Source organism: Leuciscus leuciscus (genome assembly GCF_965113295.1).
Source record: "Leuciscus leuciscus genome assembly, chromosome: 2".
NCBI lineage: Eukaryota > Metazoa > Chordata > Actinopteri > Cypriniformes > Leuciscidae > Leuciscus > Leuciscus leuciscus.
Window position 1 is genome coordinate 64,670,821 of NC_138726.1, and position 24,039 is coordinate 64,694,859.

General features: G+C 39.7%; 1 protein-coding gene across 1 annotated transcript in view; it reads left to right on the forward strand.

Annotated features, from left to right (window-relative positions):
- Positions 1–922: 922 nt before the first annotated feature.
- Positions 923–24,039, forward strand: part of ripk3 (receptor-interacting serine-threonine kinase 3) — a gene marked incomplete at its 5' end in the record, with an annotated part of 28,865 nt that continues 5,748 nt past the window's right edge. Inside the window, 7 exons of the mRNA XM_082161613.1 lie at positions 923–1,083; positions 3,542–3,866; positions 12,103–12,254; positions 18,868–18,917; positions 19,453–19,608; positions 20,861–20,943; positions 21,411–21,468. Of these exons, the coding sequence (XP_082017739.1) occupies positions 923–1,083; positions 3,542–3,866; positions 12,103–12,254; positions 18,868–18,917; positions 19,453–19,608; positions 20,861–20,943; positions 21,411–21,468 (985 nt within the window). The remainder of the gene's footprint in view (positions 1,084–3,541; positions 3,867–12,102; positions 12,255–18,867; positions 18,918–19,452; positions 19,609–20,860; positions 20,944–21,410; positions 21,469–24,039) is intronic.

The window sequence follows — 24,039 nt, forward strand, 5'->3', positions numbered from 1 at the left end:
CACAGACATTAATAAAATAACTGTTTTATATATATTCACAAGTGTTAGTCTTTTTTTTTTCTCTCTCCTTACATCAACAGAATCTCTTTAGTGACCTGGGTTACACACAGACAGAAAGAAACTTTTGGGGGAAAACTAAAGCTGTTTGGTGCAGTTTCCCATTAGCATCATGGCCAAAGTAATGCGTCCTGTGAGCCAGTCATAGAAAAAAAAGAAAAGTCACGTGTAAAATAAATAAATTACGCATCTACGTACTATAACATTTCCTATTTTTTATTTAATAAAGAAATATTCGAAGTGAATGCGGAAACGATGGTGATTGGAAATCGAAGTAAAATGTACACAAATGTACTAGCCTGTACTAGCCTATGTTTAATAAAGAAATGTATCTGTATGGAAACCCTTCATAAGAAAAAAAAAAAATCGCAAAGTATGACATAAAAAGTCGCAATTATGACTTAAAGAGTAATAATTAAGTATCGTAGGCCTATGTCATAATTTCGATTTTGCATCTCATAATTACGATTTATGTAACAATTTCGACTGTTCATCTCATAAATGTGTAATTTTATGTCATAATTTCAACTTAAATCACAATAATGACTTACCTTTAAAATTTTTACTTTTTATGTCATAATTTCGATAGACCAAAGCATGATTTGTTATTGTTTTTCCTCTCAGGTGACAGTCACGTGCTTCCGTAGGTCTGGACACAGGTGAGGTGACGTCAGCGCGCGTGTGCGCGTGTGTGTGCGCGCGCGTGTATGTGTGTGTGTGTGTGATGGGGAAGTGAAACAAACGAACTTCACGATGTGGATTGGAAGCGTCGCCATTTAACAGGGAACGTGGAGAAAACAGCGATGGTCTCAAACATATCATGACATGTTTAAGCTTTAAGACTGTTTAACTGTATCGATTATCGATGGATGCCGGTCAGTTCTGCCGCAGACCGGAAGTGGTTTGTGACGACAGTCTGCAGGGTTTTCTGAAGATCGGTTGCGGGGGATTCGGTGAGATCTACCGGGCCAAACACACAGGATGGGTCATGGATGTGGCGTTAAAGCTGCTGCTTTATAAAGACGGGTAAAGTACATCCTACATCTGTTCTTCAGTGCTTTTCTAGTCAGGTTTCCCTTGTGACAACTTGCCCCGTATGGAGCAACATCCGCTACTGGTCAACTCACCACAGTTCTGTGGCAGAAACTTGATCCTGGTTACCATTTGCATTACTGTATTTACATGAATTAATTGTGTGTTTAATTGTAATTAATTATGTGTTTTGGTTCCAGAATGTCAACTCATTTAGTTTTCTGATTATTCTGTATGTTTGGAGAAATCTATAATAATATATCAGTATTTATGCAGAACAATTTTTTTTTTGGACTTAAAGTCAATAATGACATAAAAAGTTGAAATTGTGACAAAGTCAGTCATAATTATGAGATAAAAAGACAAATAAAGATGAAGATGAAATTATGACATACTAAGTCATAATTATGAGATAAAATGTCAAGCTTATTAATGAACAACTGTTATCAAGCAGATTTATTTCAGCGCTCTATGAAAATGCACTATAAACATGTTTATTATTGTAAAGATGAATTGTGTGTTCTCATTTCTCCCGGCCCGTTGATCAGGTTCACGTCCTCTTCGAGATACGAAGACAAATTGAGACAAAAACTAAATATGACATTAGTGATCGACCGATATTGATTTTTTATAACCGATACCGATACCGATTATTTGCATGTTTATGTGCCGATTACCGATATGCAGAACCGATATTTATTTACTGTTATACTTCTGGTTTTGACACAATTATTACAACACAAATGAACTGAACAAACAATTTTATTTATAACAATCACTCCCTCCTTGCATACATAAAAAACTTTATATTTATACACAAATAAATAGAGGGGTCTGAGTCCAAAAAATAAAGTGCATTGTTACTAAGTGTCTTTGTTTAAAAATAAAAGCTTTGATGAGGTAAAAAATAAAGCACAAAAATTATTCTAACATATATTCAAAGATAGTTGAGTGATGTATCTTTAAGTGGTTCCACATGTTGGAGGTATTTTTTGTATTGTATTTTGTATTGAAATGTAATTCATTTTAAACAGTTTTAGAAGGTTTATGTGCCGTTTAATAGGTTTAAAGAGTGAGGATTCACTGGGTAATATTAATTCACTGAATAATATTAGCTGGAATATAACATTATCAGGAAAGTAACAAACAAAACAGCATATTTGCATTTTCCAACTAGTATGTTATTAATTATTAATAATGTTTTTGTCGGTCTAGATCATGAAATCCTTTCTGACAAAGTGCTGTTTATCTATGCGTTTACACAGAACTATATAACTTACTCAACCGCGATCGCGCGTGGACATAATAAATAATTAATTTCCACAGAGCGGTATTTATTTAGATTTGTATTAGCGAAATAATGGTTATGCAGTAAATGATAATATAATTTAGGTTGTTTAAACGAGATAATCTTGTCAAAAGTTTCATGCAGTAGCCGTGCTTGAGCATTCCTGGTCATCAACCCAGTGAGTGCGCAGCAATATGAACAAACTTTTTTTTTTCGAGACTATATAAACAGCACTTTGTCAGTTGACATTTCATGATCTAGACTGAATCTCATGAAATGCCAACTGACAAAAGTGCTGTTTATCTATGCATTTATTTTACACAGAACTCAACCGCGATCGCGCGTGGAGATAATAAATAATTAATTTCCACAAAGCGGTATATTTAGATGTGTAACGTTATTAGCGAAATAATTGCTATGTACTAGTAAATAATATAATCTAGGATGTTTAAACAAGATAATCTTGTCAAAAGTTTCATTCAGTGGCCGTGAGCATCCTGATCATCAACCCAGTGAGTGCTCAGCAATATGAACGAACTTTTTTCTCGAGACTAATGGTGAGCAAATACAACTGATAGAGAATTAAATTCAGTGCTTTTATTTTCAACATGCACTCATTCATGTCTGTTTTATTTAATTCATGTAAAGTTACGTCTTTATTGGGGCAGGACATGACGGATTACGCTACGTGACTCCATGAGTTCGTCTCAATTTTTTAGAACCAAGCTGCATAAATAAACTAGGCTATATCAGGCATTCATGTCTCAAATCTCATTTCTGCATGTCTGTTATGTTAAATAAAGTTGAAAAATTAAAGCAAAGCAAGCAGAACATATGTTTTACCTGTGCACAGAGTTGTTGTTGACTGATCTCCTCAGACGCGGGCTGCAATGGCGGAATTCTCAAAACGGCCACAAGATGGCGCCGTTTATCGGCGAATCCGATATTACAAAACCGATACCCGATTATGGGAAAATGCTTAAATATCGGTAAAAATATCGGTAAACCGATACATCGGTCGATCACTATATGACATACTAACTGATGGGAATCAAATTTTTTGACTAAAACAGTCAAAAATATGAGGAAAAAAGTCAAGACTATGAGATGAGTCATCCTTGAAATTCTTTCTTTCTTGTTTATTTTGCTGGTGTCGTTGAGCAGGTCCACGTCCTCTATCCAGAGAGAGGCAGCCCTGATGTTCCAGGGAGGGAGCCCGTACGTCATGCAAATCCTCAGCCTGTACGAGGGCCGTCTGGGGGAGTCCCGGCTCCCGCTGCAGTGTGGGCTGGTGATGGAGTTCATGGCCAAGGGCTCGGTGTCCGGGCTCCTGCAGACGCTGGCCGGGCCCCCCCCGTGGCCCCTGGGCTTCCGCATGGCTCATCAGATCGGCCTGGGCATGAACTTCCTCCATCAGCTGAGTCCTTCACTGCTGCACCTCGACCTGAAGCCCAGCAACGTGCTCCTCAACGACAGCCTCGTCGCCAAGGCCAGTCCACACATCCACTAGAGCTACACACATGTGCAGCCACACAGTCTTAAACAAAAATTATATATCGGTATTGATGTCGAACACTTTTTTTACTTAAAAGTTTGTTCGACATCAATACCGATATAAAAAACAAACAATTAAAAGTCGGAATTATGACTTTGAAATTATGAGATAAAAAGACAAATTGAGAAAAAAACTAAAATATGACATACTAACTCATAATAATGAGATAAAGTCAAGCTTATGACTGAACAGATTTTACACACAGTCAGCCTCAACGCCAAACATGTTGAGCCACACACTCTTTAAAAAAAAGTATATAAGTATACATTTTTTTACTTAAAAGTTTGTTCGACATCAATACCGATATATATATAAAAAAAAGTGGCTTATAAAGTCAATTATGACATAAAAAGTTGGAATTATGACTTTGAAATTATGAGATAAAAAGACAAATTGAGAAAAAAAAAACTAAATTATGACATACTAACTCATAATTATGAGATAAAGTCAAGCTTATGACTGAACAGATTTTACACACAGTCAGCCTCGACGCCAAACATGTTGAGCCACACAATCCTAAAAAAAATGAATACAATTATATATCAGTATTGATGTCGAACAAATGTTTTGACTTAAAAGTTTGTTCGACCATCAATACCGATATATATATAAAAAAATGTGGCTTATAAAGTCAATTATGACATAAAAAGTCGGAATTATGACATTGAAATTATGATTTTAAAAAGTTGAAATTATGACATTGAAATTATGAATTAAAAAGAGAAATTGAGAAAAAAACTAAATTATAACATACTATCTCAAAGTCAAGCTTATGACTGGACAGATTTTATAATGCACATTTATTTCAGCGCTCTATGAAAATGCACTATAAACTTGTTGAGCCACACAATCTTTGAAAAATATATAATAATAAATCGGTATTGATGCCGAACAAATTTTTTGGCTTAGAAAGTCAATTATGACATAAAAAGTCGAAAATATGACATCAAGTTTAATTTTGACTTATAATAATTACTATGAAATTAAAGGTCAAAATTGGAAAAAAAATTAAACTTTTAACATAATAAGTGATAATTTTGATTTTGTGCAATAGTTATGAAAAGCTGAAATTATGAAATAAAAACAAAATTATGACTGTCATGAGTTGAAAAGTAGAAATTATGACATACAAAGTTATAATTTTTACTTTTATGTAATAATTATGACAAAAAGTAGAAATTATGAACTAAAAGGTTTAAATTTCGTCTAATGTAATAATTATGGAAGTCGAAATTGACAAAAAGTCAAACATACAGTGGGGAGAACAAGTATTTGATACACTTACAGGTTTTCCCACTTACAGAGCATGTAGAGGTCTGTAATTTTTATCATAGGTACAAATCACATTGTATGATTTTTAAGTAATTAATTAGCATTTTATTGCATGAGTACAATAAATTGTCTCCAACCTGCAGATCACAGATACATTTTTACATGAAATATATATTTTCAAAAACATGTTTTACTCTAAAACTGTGAGAAAATCAAAGGCATAAAACTAAACAAGTTGTGTTTCAAATATGATTTTGATAGTCAAAAAATTATCTTTAGTGAGATGTTGTTCGGCTGCAGTACCAAACGCTTCCACCAGAGGAAACTCTCTCATTTCTGACCGTGAGGAGCACAAGTGTGACTATTACAGGACCATTTAACCTTTTCGAATCATGTCCATGAGCAAAAACCTTTACCAAGTTTCGTACCATTCCAGTGATGAAAAACATAAAAAAACATAAAAAAATAAAACGAATGTAAAATTTTCGTTAAAATAATGCAGGTCTATGGTCATTATCTCAAAACACAAGCACAGAGTCCAAATTAAAACAATTCCCCGTCGTCCAACTTAAACGATTCCCCATCGTAAGTACACATTGATGGCCTAAGACACGAAACGAGCGGTTTGTGTGAGAAAACGAACAGTATTTATATCGTTTTTACCTCTTATACACAGCCATGTCGAAGTGATCTGATCTGACGTGTGCGCAGACTGGTGCATAGATATATACACACTAGATGTCGCCTTGTCTACGGCAGTTCATTGGAACGAATGTCTTTAAGGCGACAACTAGTGTATATATCTATGCACCAGTCTGCGTACACGTCAGATCAGATCACTCGGACATGGCTGCGTATAAGAGGTAAAAACTATATAAATACTGTTCGTTTTCTCACACAAACCGCTCGTTTCGTGTCTTAGGCCATCAATGTGTACTTACGATGGGGAATTGTTTAATTTGGACTCTGTGCTTGTGTTTTGAGACCGTGACCATAGACCTGCATTATATGACTGACAGACAAGAACGGTTTGACCTAAAAATATCAAAATTGAAACTACTGCGGAAAAAAAGACACCTACATCTTGGATGCCCTTGAGGTAAGCTAAAACATACCAAAAATTTATTTCAAAGTGAACTATCCCTTTAAGCTGGACTGTGACGCTATTTTCTTCTGGAAACAAACTTTATTGCATTATTTTCCTGTTATCTCTGTAAAGCTGCTCTGAAACACTCTGTACTGTAAAAAGCGCTATAGAAATAAATGTGACTTGACTAGGGTTAAACTCAGCGGATCGTGTCCGTGTGTAACGTCGTGTGTGTAACGCCGTGTGTGGCCGTGTTGTAACGCTGTGTGTGTAACGCCGCGTGTAACGCAGTGTGTACAGTGTTTCCCCTATAAATTTTTCCAGCAGCGGTGCTGTTACATGCCGAATGTTGTTACCAAGCCGCGCGCGGGGGGGTCCGGGGGTATGCACCTCCGTAAGAATAACCCCCTTTAAATAACCCCCTTAAACCATGACTTCTGGCAAGTTTTGTGGATAGAAATGGACATTTTTAGACATAAAAATATGACACACCATCAACAGATTCAAGGCATGATTATTGCAGTACGTAAGGTGACTAGCTTACATAGCCTATTTTACTTTACCAATCTCCAGGGACGTGCAGAGAGTTCATCAGGGTCAGGGGAAATATGTAAAAAAATAAATAAATTTTAGTCAAGTTTATTTGTATAGCGCTTTTCACAATACAGATTGTATCAAAGCAGCTTCACAGTATTAAATTAAAATAATACAACAAAGTTTTTTCCAAGAGGAATTTATTGATTGATAAAATTAAATTAAATATCCCCAAAATATCCCCAACTGAGCAAGCCAAAGGCAACAGTGGCAATAAGAAACTTCTTTCAAAAACATTAAATATAGTAATGTTTCCAAACTTTTGGCCTGTATTTATATGTGTGTGTGTGTGTGTGTGTGTGTGTGTGTGTGTGTGTGTGTGTGTGTGTGAAAAGTTCGGATACTATTTTATGTTTTTGCAAGAAGTCTTATACTCAAGCCTGCATTTATTTAATCAAAAATACAGAAAAAACAGTAGCCTAATATTGTGAAATATTATTACATGATGTTCTTTTTAACTTTTTATTAATAAAATAATCTTTTTTAAAAAAGAGCATCACATATCATCCTATTAGAATGATTTCTGAAGGACCATGTGACACTGAAGCCCCACAAAGTGACAAAGCAGAGAATGTGGAAGTTATCAGAACACGTCTTTCTACTTTCTAAGAGAATGTAGCCTACAGTATGTTTAATGCCTTATGTTACGTCCCTCCACTACATGTGGTGGCTCTGTTTCCTTCTCTAATGTTTGGCTGCTCTGCAGTATGTTTTCCTTCGTTATTGTGTGCAGGTGTGATCTGTAACGAGTGGGCGGAGAGACACCCTTTAAAATCTCAGGCACTCCGTGCAGAGGGGAGACTTGTGTTCCGGCTACCACGCCTGTGATTTATCTTCCTGTGTTGTTTTTAATCTGTTGTAGTTAATCTCCTATCTTCTGTTTTGTTTGTAATTTACTTAATTGTTTAATAAATTCCCTAGACAAACGAGTCCAACTGACTTTGCGGTAATTGTATGTTGTGACCAGTGTGCCTGATCGTAACACCTTAAAAGTAGAAAAGGTCTGTTTGTGATTAGCCTATTTATAACTACCTAATAGTGTTGTCACGGTACCAAAATTTCAGTATTCAGTACCAATAACCCCCTTTAAATAACCCCCTTAAACCATGACTTCTGGCAAGTTTTGTGGATAGAAATGGACATTTTTAGACATAAAGATGGCGCCGCGGATGGCTGCCTCGGTGTTGAGCTCTCCAGTTGCTACACTGTTTTTGTTAGTTTGTCCTGTTTTATGTTTGTCATACGCTATCAGTTATACCAGGGACGAACTGCTGAACATTCGGCAGTGCACACCAACTGATCACCAACCAGTTTTTGATTCTTCTGGCGTTTTGCGGAACATTGTCGTCGGTTGCGCCGCTGCACTGTGGAAACAGTATAAGACGCGCAGGCGTGGGAAGCGAGCCGGCACACTCGTTAAGCTCAGGCAGCGCGGATTCAGAACGGCGCTGCCTAGCATCCATCTGGCGAATGTCCGCTCTCTCCCTAACAAAATGGACGAACTACTTCTGCTCTCACGCAAAAACAAGGACTTTACCAACTCTGCTGCTCTTTGTTTCACGGAAACCTGGCTGAACGAAGCCATTCCGGACAGCGCGTTACATCTACCGGACTTTCAGCTGTTCAGAGCAGATCGCGATATGGAGTCAACGGGTAAAACGCGCGGTGGTGGGACATGCTTTTACATCAACAGAAGGTGGTGTACTGATGTAACTGTGTTAAGGAAGATGTGCTGTCCTGATGTGGAAGTGCTTTTCATTAACTGTAAGCCGTTCTACTCGCCGCGGGAGTTTTCCTCGCTCGTTCTCATCAGTGTTTACATTCCACCGCAAGCACACGTGAGTACGGCGCTGCAACAGCTGGCTGATCTGATCACAGAAACAGAACAACAACACCCGGACTCTGTTCTTATCATTCTCGGAGACTTTAATCAGGCAAAACTCACACGTGAGCTGCCTAAATTCAAACAGCACATTACATGCCCCACCAGAGACAATAATATTTTGGACCATTGCTACACCACAACAAAGGATGCATATCGCTCCGTCGCCAGAGCAGCTCTAGGACTTTCCGATCACTGCCTGGTTCATCTTCTACCAACTTACAGGCAAAAACTTAAAACTGCTAAGCCAGTAATAAGGACTGTAAAGAGATGGACCAACGACACAGAGCAGGTCTTACAAGCCTGTTTTGAATGCACTGACTGGAGTGTTTTTGAAGCTGCTGCCAGCGATCTGGACGAGCTCACAGAGACTGTAACATCATACATCAGTTTCTGTGAGGATTTATGCATCCCTACCAGGACTTACTTATCATTCAACAATGATAAACCATGGTTCACACCAAAACTCAGACAGCTTCGTCAGGTCAAAGAAGATGCCTACAGGAGTGGGGATAGGATCTTGTATAATCAGGCCAGGAACACATTGACAAAGGAGATTGAAGTGGCTAAGAAGAGCTATGCCAAAAAGCTGGAAAACCAGTTTTCCTCCAACGACCCTGCATCAGTGTGGAAAGGCCTGAAAGACATTACCAACTACAAGACACCATCCCCCAGCATCGACAGCAACAAGCATCTTGCGAACGAGCTGAATGTCTTTTACTGTAGATTTGAGACCCCCGATCAGACACCCCATACCCGCCCTGACCATCTCTCTACACAGCCATCAACACCTCCAGCCATCCCCCTCCCCTCCCTCCCTGCACTTCAGATCAGTGAGGATAATGTGCGTCAGATCTTCAGGAAACAGAAGAGAAGGAAAGCACCAGGCCCAGACGGTGTTTCACCAGCCTGTCTGAAAACCTGCGCTGACCAGCTGGCCTCTATCTTCTCACTGATCTTCAACAGATCACTGGAGCAGTGCAAAGTCCCTTTCTGCTTTAAACGCTCCACCATCATCCCAATCCCGAAGAAACCAAAGATCACAGGACTCAATGACTACAGACCTGTTGCCTTAACATCTGTGGCCATGAAGTCATTCGAAAGACTGGTGTTAGCATATCTGAAGGACATCACTGGACCCTTGCTGGACCCCCTGCAGTTTGCCTACAGAGCAAACCGGTCTGTGGATGATGTGGTCAATATGGGACTGCATTACACCCTACAACATCTGGACAAACCAGGGACCTATGCAAGGATTCTGTTCGTGGACTTTAGTTCTGCCTTCAACACCATCGTCCCATCACTGCTCCAGACCAAACTGACCCAGCTCTCTGTCCCTAGCTCCGTCTGTCAATGGATCACCAGCTTTCTGACAGACAGACAACAGCTAGTCAGAATGGGCAAAATCACGTCCGACAGCCGCACCATCAGCACCGGTGCTCCACAGGGATGTGTTCTCTCACCACTGCTCTTCTCCCTGTACACAAATGACTGCACCTCTAAAGACACCTCTGTCAAGCTCCTGAAGTTTGCAGACGACACTACTGTTATCGGACTCATCCGGAACGGTGACGAGTCTGCGTACAGACAGGAGGTGGAGCAGCTGGCTCTTTGGTGCAGTTATAACAACCTGGAGCTGAACACGCTCAAAACAGTGGAGATGATCGTGGACTTCAGGAGAAACCCCCCTGCACTCCCTTCACTCACCATCATGGACAGCACTGTGACTGCAGTAGAGTCATTCAGGTTCCTGGGCACCACCATCTCTCAGGATCTGAAGTGGGACACTCACATAGACTCTATTGTGAAGAAAGCCCAACAGAGACTGTACTTCCTGCGTCAGCTGAGAAAATTCAACCTGCCACAGGAGCTGCTCATACAGTTCTACTCAGCTGTCATCCAGTCCATCCTCTGCACTTCCATCACCGTCTGGTTCGGCTCTGCTACCAAAACCGACCTCCGTAGACTACAGCGGATAGTTCGGACTGCTGAGCGAATCACTGGCACTACCCTTCCCACACTCAAAGTACTGCACTCATCCAGAGTGAGTAAAAGGGCTCGCAAAATCACTCTGGACCCGTCACACCCAGCACACTTTCTGTTTGAACTGTTACCGTCTGGTCGACGCTACAGAGCACCGAGCACAAAAACAACCAGACACAGGAAAAGTTTCTTTCCCCAGGCCATCTACCTCATGAACACTTAAATGTTCCCCTACTGTGGAACAAACATGTGCAATACTTCCCTCAGACATTTCATTATAGCACCTTATAACTTTATATATATTTATAATTTATAATCTTTTTATTTTATTTTTTCTATTTTTATTTTTTTTATTTTATTTTTTATTTATACCTGTTACTTGTCACTTGTCTTGTCACTTTGTATTGTATGTGTACTGGAAGCTACTGTCACCAAGACAAATTCCTCGTATGCGCAAGCATACTTGGCAATAAAGCTCTTTCTGATTCTGATTCTGATTCTGATTCTGATTCAATACCACTGGGTTCTCGGTACCAATTTCGCAGTTCGTACCGCTTTCTCCTTTCCATTAGCGATTGCTCTCCCGTGGCGTCTGTCGTTGCTATGCAACCATGAACAGAGAGGCGCGCCTGGAAAAACGAGCGCGCCGTGTCGCTTCTATTATGAGCGTGCTTACAAGTGGATTCAGAGCCACCGCATTAGCAGCGCCGCCCGTCGCCATGTGTTTTTGTTGTGTAAGTGAATGAAGTGAATGTCGTGATATTACTGATCATGTGAAGATTTTGCAGCGGCGCTGCTGAATACATTGTAGGGGAAACACTGGCAGTGTGTAACGCCGTGTGTGTGTAACGGCGTGTGTGTAACGGCGTGTGTGTAACGGCGTGTGTGTAACGGCGTGTGTGTAACGGCGTGTGTGTAACGGCGTGTGTGTAACGCCGTGTGTGTAACGCCGTGTGTAACGCCGTGTGTGTAACGCCGTGTGTGTAACGCCGTGTGTGTAACGCGTAACGCCGTGTGTGTAACGCCGTGTGTGTAACGCCGTGTGTGTAACGCCGTGTGTGTAACGCCGTGTGTGTAACGCCGTGTGTGTAACGCGTAACGCCGTGTGTGTAACGCCGTGTGTAACGCCGTGTGTGTAACGCTGTGTGTGACGCTGTGTGTGACGCTGTGTGTGACGCTGTGTGTGACGCTGTGTGTGACGCTGTGTGTGACGCTGTGTGTAACGCCGTGTGTAACGCCGTGTGTGTAACGCTGTGTGTGACGCTGTGTGTGACGCTGTGTGTGACGCTGTGTGTGACGCTGTGTGTGACGCTGTGTGTGACGCTGTGTGTGACGCTGTGTGTGGTCTGCAGATCACAGACTTCGGCTTGTCTCGAATGGCTCTCAGCGCGTCGAGGTGTTCGGGCGAGCGAGACGAGGACGAGGGAGGAACGCTGAGCTACATGCCTCCTGAAGCGCTGCAGTCAGTCAACTACAAGCCCAGCAAAGCCTCCGATGTCTACAGGTGCTGCACCACACTGCAAAAAAACCTGTCTCACTCAGTATTGTTGACTTGTTTCCAGTCCACATGTCAAACACTTCTGAAATCAAGATGCATTTACTAAAGTACTAAAATGACATAAGATATTAAGTCTTGTTTTCTGGGGAAATTAATCAAAATTAAGTGAGTTTTTGCTTAAAACATGCAAAATTAACTGATTAAGATCATTTTTCGTACCCAATTAACAGATAATTTTGCTTTTTTTAACCTCAACACACTTCATTTTGATTAATTCCCCTGAAAAACAGGACATAATATCTTGCGTTATTTTACTCATCTAGTAAATGCATCTCGATATATATGTAAGGAATAATTGACGACAGGCCGTTGAATTATTAGAAAAATAATGCACACCCGAGGTGGTAATGCGGTCACGACGCGAAGCGGAGTGGCCGTTACACCCCGGGTGTGCATTATTTTTCTAATAATTCAACGGCCTGAAGTCAATTATTCCGCTTATACTACAGTTACCACACCTCGAAACATTGTTCAGATTATGTATTTCGAGACGTTTGTAAAGTTTTTGTCATTAAAACACTCTTGTATGTAGGACTAATTTCTTACGCATCTAATCCCATGCCTCCGTTGCTAATTCCAAAACGTCATTTTAGAGTTAGTAATGGAGGTTTGAGCCACTGATAGCAGACTAATGCTGAGTTAGGGTTAGGGTTAGGTAGAGTTAGTAATGGAGATTTGAGCCACTGATAGCAGACTAATGCTGAGTTAGGGTTAGGTAGAGTTAGTAACGGAGGTTTGAGCCACTGATAGCAGACTAATGCTGAGTTAGGGTTAGGGTTAGGTAGAGTTAGTAACGGAGGTTTGAGCCACTGATAGCAGACTAATGCTGAGTTAGGGTTAGGGTTAGGTAGAGTTAGTAACGGAGGTTTGAGCCGCTGATAGCAGACTAATGCTGGGGACACACGACTAGCTGACACATTCTCTGACTGGTTTCATCGACTGCAGCAGATTTTAAACACCGACTTTGAACACAGACTGAACGCGCTGAACACGCGTTTGGGCATGATCAGTCATAAGTATCAAATTACATTCATAACTGGCCTTAAAGTGTGTTCCCGGCTTTATGCAGTTATTAATGCAGTTATTAGAGAGAGATGTTGCAATAATGAGACAGAAAAGCATGTGCGTCAATATTATTATTTATTAATTAATTCAATTCGTTTTAATTAATTCGTTAATTCTTTTTTTTTCCTATTATTGACAGATGACAGTAGACTAGCCAAATAAATGAAACCCAAAGCCCTTTTAACAAGTAGGCCTATCAATAATTATTTATTTGTTAAATTATCTGCAATAAAAATCCGTGCTGCAGGACTATCCATTTATTTAGCCTATATTCAGTTTAATTTTCTATTGATTATAGATAGGACTTTATAGTTTATTTATTCAAATTAAACTGCATGTTTCCATTGATTGTGAAGCTAGACATTGAAAATTGCAGATCAAGCGCACGGGGCGAAATGCTTTTTCTTGTTATGATTTGTATCCTATTTTCCGTTATTACAGTTGACTACGCGAAGTGATATGGAGCTGTAATGCGGTCGAGACCTGCCTGGAACTACTTTAGCCGTGCGTTTCCCTGAAAATAATGCACACCTTAGAACGTTCGTCAACCAATCAGATTCAAGCATTCAACGGCCCTGTAGTATAAATATATATATATACACAGTCGAGCTCAGAATTAATCATACCCCTGGTAAATATGATCAAAAATGGTTGTAAAAAATAAATCTGCATCGTTTATCCTTTTGATCTTTCATTAAAAAATTGCCAAAATCCTAACCTTTCATTTAAGTAAAAGAATTGAAAGTGGGGAGGAAATCACATTATAAAATAAATGTTTTTCTCCAAAACACGTTGGCCACAATTATTGATACCCTTTTATTAAATACCTTTTTGCAATCTCCTTTTGCCAAGATAACTGCTCTGAGTCTTCTCCTATAATGCCTGATGAGTTTGGAGAACACCTGACCAGAGATCAGAGACCATTCCTCCATAGAGAATCTCTCCAGATCCTGCAGATTCCCAGATCCATGTTGGTGCTTCTCCTCTTCAGTTCACCCCACTCATCAGGTCAGGGAACTGGGACGGTCATGGCAGAAGCTTCATTTTGTGCTCCGTAACACATTTTTGTGTTGATTTTGATGTTTGTTTTGGATCGTTGTCCTGATGGAAGATCCAACCACGGCCCATTATAAGATTTCTAGCAGAAGGCATCAGGTTTTGATTTTTTATCTGTTGGTATTTGATAGAATCCACGATGCCATGTGTCTGAACAAGAAGTCCAGGACCTCCAGCAGAAAAATAGGCCCACAACATATAAGATCCAATGGTATATTAAATTGTACACATGGGATACTTTTTATCCTTGTGTTCACCAAACCCATCTAGTGTGTTTGCTGCCAAAAAGCTCTTTTTTTGTTTGATCTGACCACAGAACCCAGTGCTGTCTGAAGTTCCAGTCGTGTCTGACCACTGAATATGCTGGAGTTTGTTTCTGGAGGAGCGAGGAGCATTTTTCTTGAAACCCTCCCAAACAACATGTGGTGATGTAGGGGTTGTTTGATTTTTGTAAAAAAAATTTATAGGCTTTCTGACCCCAAGACTCCAGTAATCTCTGCAATTCTCCATCTGTGATCCTTGGAGAGTCTTTGGCCACTCAATCTAGTAAATCCTCAATCCTCACCGTTCATTAAGACAATATAGACGCACGTCCTCTTCTTGGCAGATTCGTAACATCTTTAGTTGATTATAACTTCTTAATTATTGCCCTGATGGTGGAAATGGGGATTTTCAATTCTTTAGCCATTTTCTTACATCCACTTTCTATTTTGTGATGCTCAACAATCTTTTGCTGCACATCAGAACTATATTCTTTGGTTTTACTCATTGTGACTGATGGATGATTAAGGGAATTTGGCCTTTGTGTTTCCTCATATTTAAACTCCTGTTGAACAAGAAGTCATAGCTGGACAAGTTCATGTTCCTAGTCACCCTGGTGTGCTAATAAAGGTAAATATTAATGGGAATACACTTCAGAGATATTTTATTCATAAACAATTCTAGGGGTATGAATAATTGTGGCCGACGTGTTTTGGAGAAAAACATTTATTTTATAATGTGATCCCCCCCCCCCATTTTCAATTATTTTACTTCAATGAAAGGGTAGATTTTTGCCAATTTTTTTAATATAAGATCAAAAGGATAAACGATGCAGATTTATTTTTTACAGCCATTTTTGATCATATTTACCAGGGGTATGATTAATTCTGGGCTCGACTGTATATATATATTCAGGCATGAAAACTCCTCACCTTTCGGCGAAATTCGCCGTTTTAAAACCAAAATGGGTCACCTACGTGATTTGTGCAGATCCGATGAGAAAATATTTATGGGGTGGGAGGGGGGGGGGGGGGTCGTGGTCGTGGCCAGCATTTACCCGCTATATCTCTATAGTTACCATAAACTTAGCAGCTTTAAAAAACCAATCATCATTCCTAATGCCGAAACCTGACAGCCAATCCGAGTCAGAGTAGGGCAGAATTGTTTTCCAAGTCTTTAACACCGCGAGTCTGATGACACACTGCCGAACAAAGAACCGCACGCTGGAAAGCAAGCCTGAGTTAAGTTAGCTTACAATGTTAACTGTTCTGTCAGATACAGACAGCGATGTTGCCAATGTCATTATTTTTAATTTTGACATAGAAGTGGGCGGGATAATATCGCGAGCGGGCGCGGGCGCCGTTAGCGCTGAGCGAGCAGGGACGAGTAGTGAGTTGTCGTCGAAAAAGATGGATAATGCAAAAAAGCTGTCGGGGGCTAAACATAGAAAAAGAAAGAGGGGAAAGGAAATGGCATGTCAATTGATGCGACAGCAGCTAAATAAGTGGATGGTGAAAGGCTACAGGATTTTGTTTTGTGTGACGTCCAGGCATGTAGGCTAATGCCATCGGGACTACCGGGAGATTCCCGGGTGGGCCGACGTGCTTTTTGAGCCGATACATCTCATACTTTTTTGTTTCGTTTTTTGTCTTAACGGCCCATAAAACTCGTACATCGGCGGCCCATTCGTTTTGTTTTGCTTAAAGGTCCCATGACATGAAATTTCCACTTTCTGAGGTTTTTTAACATTAATATGAGTTCCCCTAGCCTATATATGGTCCCAAAGTTTCAAAAAATTTTAATCGGTGTAAATCGAGCTTTTGCTATTTTTCTCTGCCTTTGAGAAAATGGAAGCTCAACCGGGCTGATCTTGAATCTCCTCCTTATGACGTCATAAGGAGAAATGTTACCTCCCCTTTCTCTGCTTTGCCCGCCCAGAGAATATTTCTCACCCATGAGAAAATGAGCTAGGAAGTAGAACGCGCGCGCGTGATTTTAGTTTGTCCACGAGAGATATCATGGCTTTTGAGCGAGCGAAGCATAATAATTGCTCAATAATTGGATGTACAAATGAACATCGAATGGTCAATACAGAGCCGGGCTTACTGAACGTCGGACAAGTAAGTCAACAAATTATATATAAGTGTGTTGCTTTACTGTTTATGGTTACCTAGCTTCTTACACGTAGAATATGGCTGTCACATTAGCTATGCAGTTACTTACGCTAATGTAAAGGTAGACAGCATCAAGTTACACATACTGTAACGCGAGTGTTGTACATTTCTTTGTTATTTGGATAACCGTTTTCCTGTTGGTTATATGGCGCTCGATATCCGCATTTCAAGATCGCAGAGCTTGATGTAATTGTAATAAGATAAATTACAGACGTTACAGATCTCTCATGAAAAGGCAACAGTAGGTTAGCGTTAGCTACATGATGATAACTGTAAACCATCCGAATAAAGTACCGTATCCAGACATAATATTTTAAACAAACCATTGGGAAACGTCCTGCTGGAGCCGCTGAGTTGCAACTTCTTCATCCGTTGCTTCTCCATCTGGATCAGATTCTGGGTCAAACTGAAATGCTTGAACGACTGCGTGTCTTCGTGCCATTGCAATATATCCAACATAAACAAACATGCATGTATGATGGTACCGTTGCGCAAGATGGTCAAGGCCACACCCACCCTCCACCTTGCGCCGCCTTTCTCCTCCTTTCTCCTCCTCATTAGTATTTAAAGCTACAGACACCGAAACGGCCTGTCTGAAGGAAGCTCATTCTGGGACTGGCTTGTAGTGGCTATAATTCTGCACCGAGGCTGAATTTTTGGAAAGAGATTTCAGATACAGTACTAAGGACCACTAAGGCCTATATTAAAGCCTACAAAAAGTAGCATGTCATGGGACCTTTAATTGGCGGCGCTGGGTTAGTGCGTAATTAGTGTGTAATGCATTGGTCAATAAAAAGTCAGCGTTAGTTTTTTTTTTTCTGACACCCCATGAAACGCGTAGATCCGCGGCCCATTTGGTTCTTTTCTTGATTGACACTGGGCTAGCCCAATCACACCTTTAATGTGAAGTATAGAAATATACTCTTTCAAGTAGCCTATAGAAATTAGTGCAAAACTAATTATGAAAGTTTCCTTTTTTCAGTGCATTTGTTTTACAATATATGGCTATTACTATCATGGGATTAATATTATAACTATTATTATGTAGTAGCCTAGTAATGTAGACAGACACTGTAACTAAAATAATTTTTCTTTGTTTAATTTTCACCAGATTGATGAATTTAACATTAAAAAGCACTATATACAATATATATATATGTTGATTGGATTGGATTTTTTGCTGCCGCATCCTTCTCACCTTTTTTACCCCTGACCTGTTTTCATGCCTGATATATTTGTTTGATTTGACTCTCTCTATATATATATGTATCTTCTTTTCATCTTCTCTCAACAACCTCTCCATCTCTCTGATAATTTGCTTTTTTTCCTTATTACATGTTTGATTATTACTATTGTGGTAACACTTTACAATAAAGTTCATTAGTTAACATTAGTTAATGTATTAACTAACATGAACTAACCATGAGCAATACATTTGTTACTGTATTTATTAATCTTTGGTAACATTAGTTGATAAAAGTAAAGCTGTTCATTGTTTGTTCATGTTAGTTCACAGTGCAGTAACTAATGTTAACAAGATTTACATTAACAAAGATTAATAAATGCTTATAAGTGCAGTTCATTATTAGTTCAGGCTAACTAATGTAGTTAACTAATGTTATATATAGTATATATAATGAGCATTGTTCTACATATATATTAGGAAACTTATAATAGAGATATACACATACTCAACACAATTTCACACACACTTCACATTATTACACGCACATCCTACTTTCTGTTTAATGTGTTTTGTATTAATGGTATCGTCTAACTTTGTTTTTATCTTATGTTCTGCTTTAGTAATAAAAAATAAAAAAAGGACTAGAGATTAGAGCTTCGTTTACATCAGCCTCCTCGAAACCCCGCCCACCAAACACACGCCAGCCAATCAGACGTCAGATAAAGTGATTGACAGGCAGAGTGTTTTCTGAACAGGCTGTAGTTTCATGACGGAGTATAATGTGCTAATGTGTGTTTTGTGAATGTTTGTTCTCCAGCTACGGTGTCCTGCTGTGGTCAATCATCACTGGGAAGGAGCCGTACAGCGGTAAACATCTCCTTTTTCAAAATTTTTTATGTACTTTTTCTCAGATAAACATTACAGTTCAATCAGATGTACATCAGATATCTTCATATCAAAAACATACACAATACAGTCGTGTTTGCCTTACATCTCATCAGAAATGTTTATTTTTAACAAAACAACAACAAAAGAAGAAAAGAACTGTACATATAGGAAGTAGTCTTTCTGTGAACAGAAAATATATTATTTTATGTTCTGTATCGATCTGTCCGACTAAAACACATTTATGGTGAAACGGATGAAAGAGGAAGAGAGGAGAGGCTGGATGACAGGATTTTGTTTGAGTATTAATGTTTGAAATCCATATTTGATAAGCTGTGACGTAGTTAATCTGGTTTATTTCTTCTTCTTTTGGGCTAGTAGAAGCTCTGAATGGCCAAATTGGCCAGTGAGTGAAAGAGTTAATTTCCAACCCTGAATGCTTTGGATAAAAGCGTCGTCCATATGAAGGAATATGATGTTCCTCAGAGATGAGTGTGTGTGTGTGTGTGTGTTCCAGGCGCTGTGTCCAGTCTGGTGCGGTTCCGGATCCCTCTGGGCGACCGGCCGGACCTGACCCTGATCGACCTCAGCGAGACTGAAGGACTGGAGGGACTGGTGGACCTCATGAGGAGCTGCTGGGACCAGGACGCCCAGCGCAGACCATCCTTCCTCGGTCAGGAACACCAGCAGCATCACACTTATTTATTTATATACTGCTTATTTTATTGTTTTATTTTTTTAAATTACATTTTATTAATCCGTGCAGTAATTCATTATTTATTTGTTATAATCTTTTTATTTGTTTATTTCAATCCAAAATATATATCTTTTTTCAATCTTTTAGATGCCAAAAATTATCATCTTTGTATTAATTTATTATTTATTTAAATCAAATTTAATTTATTTTATTTATATACCTATTTAGTTTAGTAGTGTTTTTTTTACACTTCATTTCTTTTTTATATAAATTTAATTTTATTAATCCGTTTTTATTTATTTTAATCAAGTGCATTAATTTATTATTTATTTGAATAAACATTATATTTATTTGTTATAATCTTTTTATCTATTTAAATCAAATTTCATTTATTTTATTTTATTTTATTTATATTCCTATTTAGTTTAGTAGTGTTATTTTACACTTCTTTTCTTTTTTATGTAAATGAAATGTTATTTTATTTATTTTAATCAAGTGTATTCATTTATTATTTATTTAAATAAACATATATATTTATTTAATCTTTTTATTTATACATTTTTCGATCTTTAAGATGCCAAATATGATCATCTTTGTATTTATTTATTATTTATTTAAATCAAATTTCATTCATTTAAATAAACATTTTATTTATTTGTTATAATATTTTTTATTTGTTTACTTTAATCAAATGTTTTTATTTATTTATTTATTTTCTTTTAGATGCCAAATACGATCATCCATTTATTATTTATTTAAATCAAATTTCATTTATTTGTTGTAATAAATATTGTTTTATTTAAATTAATTAATTTAGTTATTTAGTTTGGCAGTTTGTTTTTTATTTGTACATTTCTACACAGCTTTTCTTATTTTTATTTGTTTAAAAAATATATTTTAATTTTGTAATATCTTAATTTATTATTTATTTATTTAAATAAATATTTTTCATTTTAATCAAATGCATTTGTTTATTTAGTTAATCTTTTTATTTTTTATTTTTTGTATCAAATGTATTTATTTCAAGTAAATTTCATTTATTTAATCAGTTTTATTTATTTTTAAATCAAATTTATTAATTTAATCAGATGTTTTATTTAATGTTATTTACATATTTTTTATAATTAAAAAAAATCTAATATTTCTTATTCTTGGATTATTTTCATGAATGACATGGTTTATTGAGTGATGTGTGTGTAATGTGTAATGTGTGCTGGTGTGTGTTCAGACTGTGTGAATGTGACGGAGAGGATCTTGGAGAAGCACCAGCGTGGGATCAGTGATGCCGTCAGAGACGTCCTCAAACACCTGGTCAGACACACTTCATTCAGTTCTACTTCTGTTTCAGTCGGTTGCAGATTGCTTGGTTTTTCCTTAAATTCAGTCGTATCAAACTTACAGTCACAAAAAGTCTTGATCATTTCAAGAGGTGTCATATTTGGGCATGGAAAAGCAGCAATCATATTTTATATAATCATAAGTTTGAATCATCTCCTAATTAAAACATGGTTCAAGGCTGAAATTTGAGGTTTATCATTTTTTTTATCAAACTCTGAAAACATGTATATATATAATTTGAGCTGTGTTGTGTAAATGTTTGGGTTGCACTAGATCTCTGTCCGGCTCATATGGGGATCATTTTATTTGTGCAGATCTTGAAAAAGCCTTAATTGCAGATACTCATATTCAAGTGTCAGTGTGTGTGTGTGCATGTGTGTGTGTGTGTTTATCTGAACCGGTCGAGTTGACCAGATCTTCTTTGCTCTTCTCATGATCAGGATGGAGACGTCTGTTCCAGTCTGAGATCAGTCCAGATCTCCCGTAACCCACAGAACGGTGTGTTCTACACGTCCACATCTGTGTGTTCTACACGTCCACATCTGTGTGTTCTGCACGTCCACATCTGTGTGTTCTACACGTCCACATCTGTGTGTTCTCTGTGTGTTCTGCACGTCCACATCTGTGTGTTCTCTGTGTGTTCTACACGTCCACATCTGTGTGTTCTCTGTGTGTTCTACACGTCCACATCTCTGTGTTCTACACGTCCACATCTGTGTGTTCTACACGTCCACATCTGTGTGTTCTACACGTCCACATCTGTGTGTTCTACACGTCCACATCTGTGTGTTCTACACGTCCACATCTGTGTGTTCTACACGTCCACATCTGTGTGTTCTCTGTGTGTTCTGCACTTCCACATCTGTGTGTTCTCTGTGTGTTCTGCACGTCCACATCTGTGTGTTCTCTGTGTTCTGCACGTCCACATCTGTGTGTTCTGCACGTCCACATCTGTGTGTTCTGCACGTCCACATCTGTGTTCTGCACGTCCACATCTGTGTGTTCTGCACGTCCACATCTGTGTGTTCTCTGTGTGTTCTACACGTCCACATCTGTGTGTTCTCTGTGTGTTCTGCACTTCCACATCTGTGTGTTCTCTGTGTGTTCTACACGTCCACATCTGTGTGTTCTCTGTGTGTTCTGCACTTCCACATCTGTGTGTTCTCTGTGTGTTCTGCACGTCCACATCTGTGTTCTCTGTGTGTTCTACACGTCCACATCTGTGTGTTCTCTGTGTGTTCTGCACGTCCACATCTGTGTTCTACACGTCCACATCTGTGTGTTCTCTGTGTGTTCTGCACGTCCACATCTGTGTGTTCTCTGTGTGTTCTACACGTCCACATCTGTGTGTTCTCTGTGTGTTCTACACGTCCACATCTCTGTGTTCTACACGTCCACATCTGTGTTCTACACGTCCACATCTGTGTGTTCTACACGTCCACATCTGTGTGTTCTACACGTCCACATCTGTGTGTTCTCTGTGTGTTCTACACGTCCACATCTGTGTGTTCTCTGTGTGTTCTGCACTTCCACATCTGTGTGTTCTCTGTGTGTTCTGCACGTCCACATCTGTGTGTTCTCTGTGTTCTGCACGTCCACATCTGTGTTCTGCACGTCCACATCTGTGTGTTCTACACGTCCACATCTGTGTGTTCTCTGTGTGTTCTACACGTCCACATCTGTGTGTTCTCTGTGTGTTCTGCACTTCCACATCTGTGTGTTCTCTGTGTGTTCTGCACGTCCACATCTGTGTTCTCTGTGTGTTCTACACGTCCACATCTGTGTGTTCTCTGTGTGTTCTGCACTTCCACATCTGTGTGTTCTCTGTGTGTTCTGCACTTCCACATCTGTGTGTTCTGCACGTCCCCATCTGTGTGTTCTACACGTCCACATCTGTGTGTTCTGCACGTCCCATCTGTGTGTTCTACACGTCCACATCTGTGTGTTCTGCACGTCCACATCTGTTTGTTCAGCACGTCCACATCTGTGTTCCGCACTTCCACATCTGTGTGTTCTGCTCGTCCACATCTGTGTGGTCTGCACGTCCACATCTGTGTGTTCTCTGTGTGTTCTACACGTCCACATCTGTGTGTTCTCTGTGTTCTGCACGTCCACATCTGTGTGTTCTACACGTCCACATCTGTGTGTTCTGCACGTCCACATCTGTGTGTTCTCTGTGTTCTGCACGTCCACATCTGTGTGTTCTACACGTCCACATCTGTGTGTTCTCTGTGTGTTCTGCACGTCCACATCTGTGTGTTCAGCACGTCCACATCTGTGTTCCGCACGTCCACATCTGTGTGTTCTGCACGTCCACATCTGTGTGTTCTCTGTGTGTTCGGCACGTCCACATCTGTGTGTTCTCTGTGTTCTGCACGTCCGTGTGCACGTCTGTGTGTTCTGCACGTCCGCATCTGTGTGTTCTGCACGTCCGCATCTGTGTGTTCTGCACGTCCGCATCTGTGTGTTCTCCACGTCCACATCTGTGTGTTCTCCACGTCCACATCTGTGTGTTCTCCACGTCCACATCTGTGTGTTCTCCACCTCCGCATCTGTGTGTTCTCCACGTCCGCATCTGTGTGTTCTGCACGTCCGCATCTGTGTGTTCTGCACGTCCGCATCTGTGTGTTCTCCACGTCCGCATCTGTGTGTTCGGCACGTCCACATCTGTGTGTTCGGCACGTCCACATCTGTGTGTTCTCCACGTCCACATCTGTGTGTTCTCCACGTCCACATCTGTGTGTTCGGCACGTCCACATCTGTGTGTTCGGCACGTCCGCATCTGTGTGTTCTCCACGTCCGCATCTGTGTGTTCTCCACGTCCCCATCTGTGTGTTCTCCACGTCCGCATCTGTGTGTTCTGCACGTCCGCATCTGTGTGTTCTCCACGTCCACATCTGTGTGTTCTCCACGTCCACATCTGTGTGTTCTCCACGTCCACATCTGTGTGTTCTCCACCTCCGCATCTGTGTGTTCTCCACGTCCGCATCTGTGTGTTCTCCACGTCCGCATCTGTGTGTTCTGCACGTCCGCATCTGTGTGTTCTGCACGTCCGCATCTGTGTGTTCT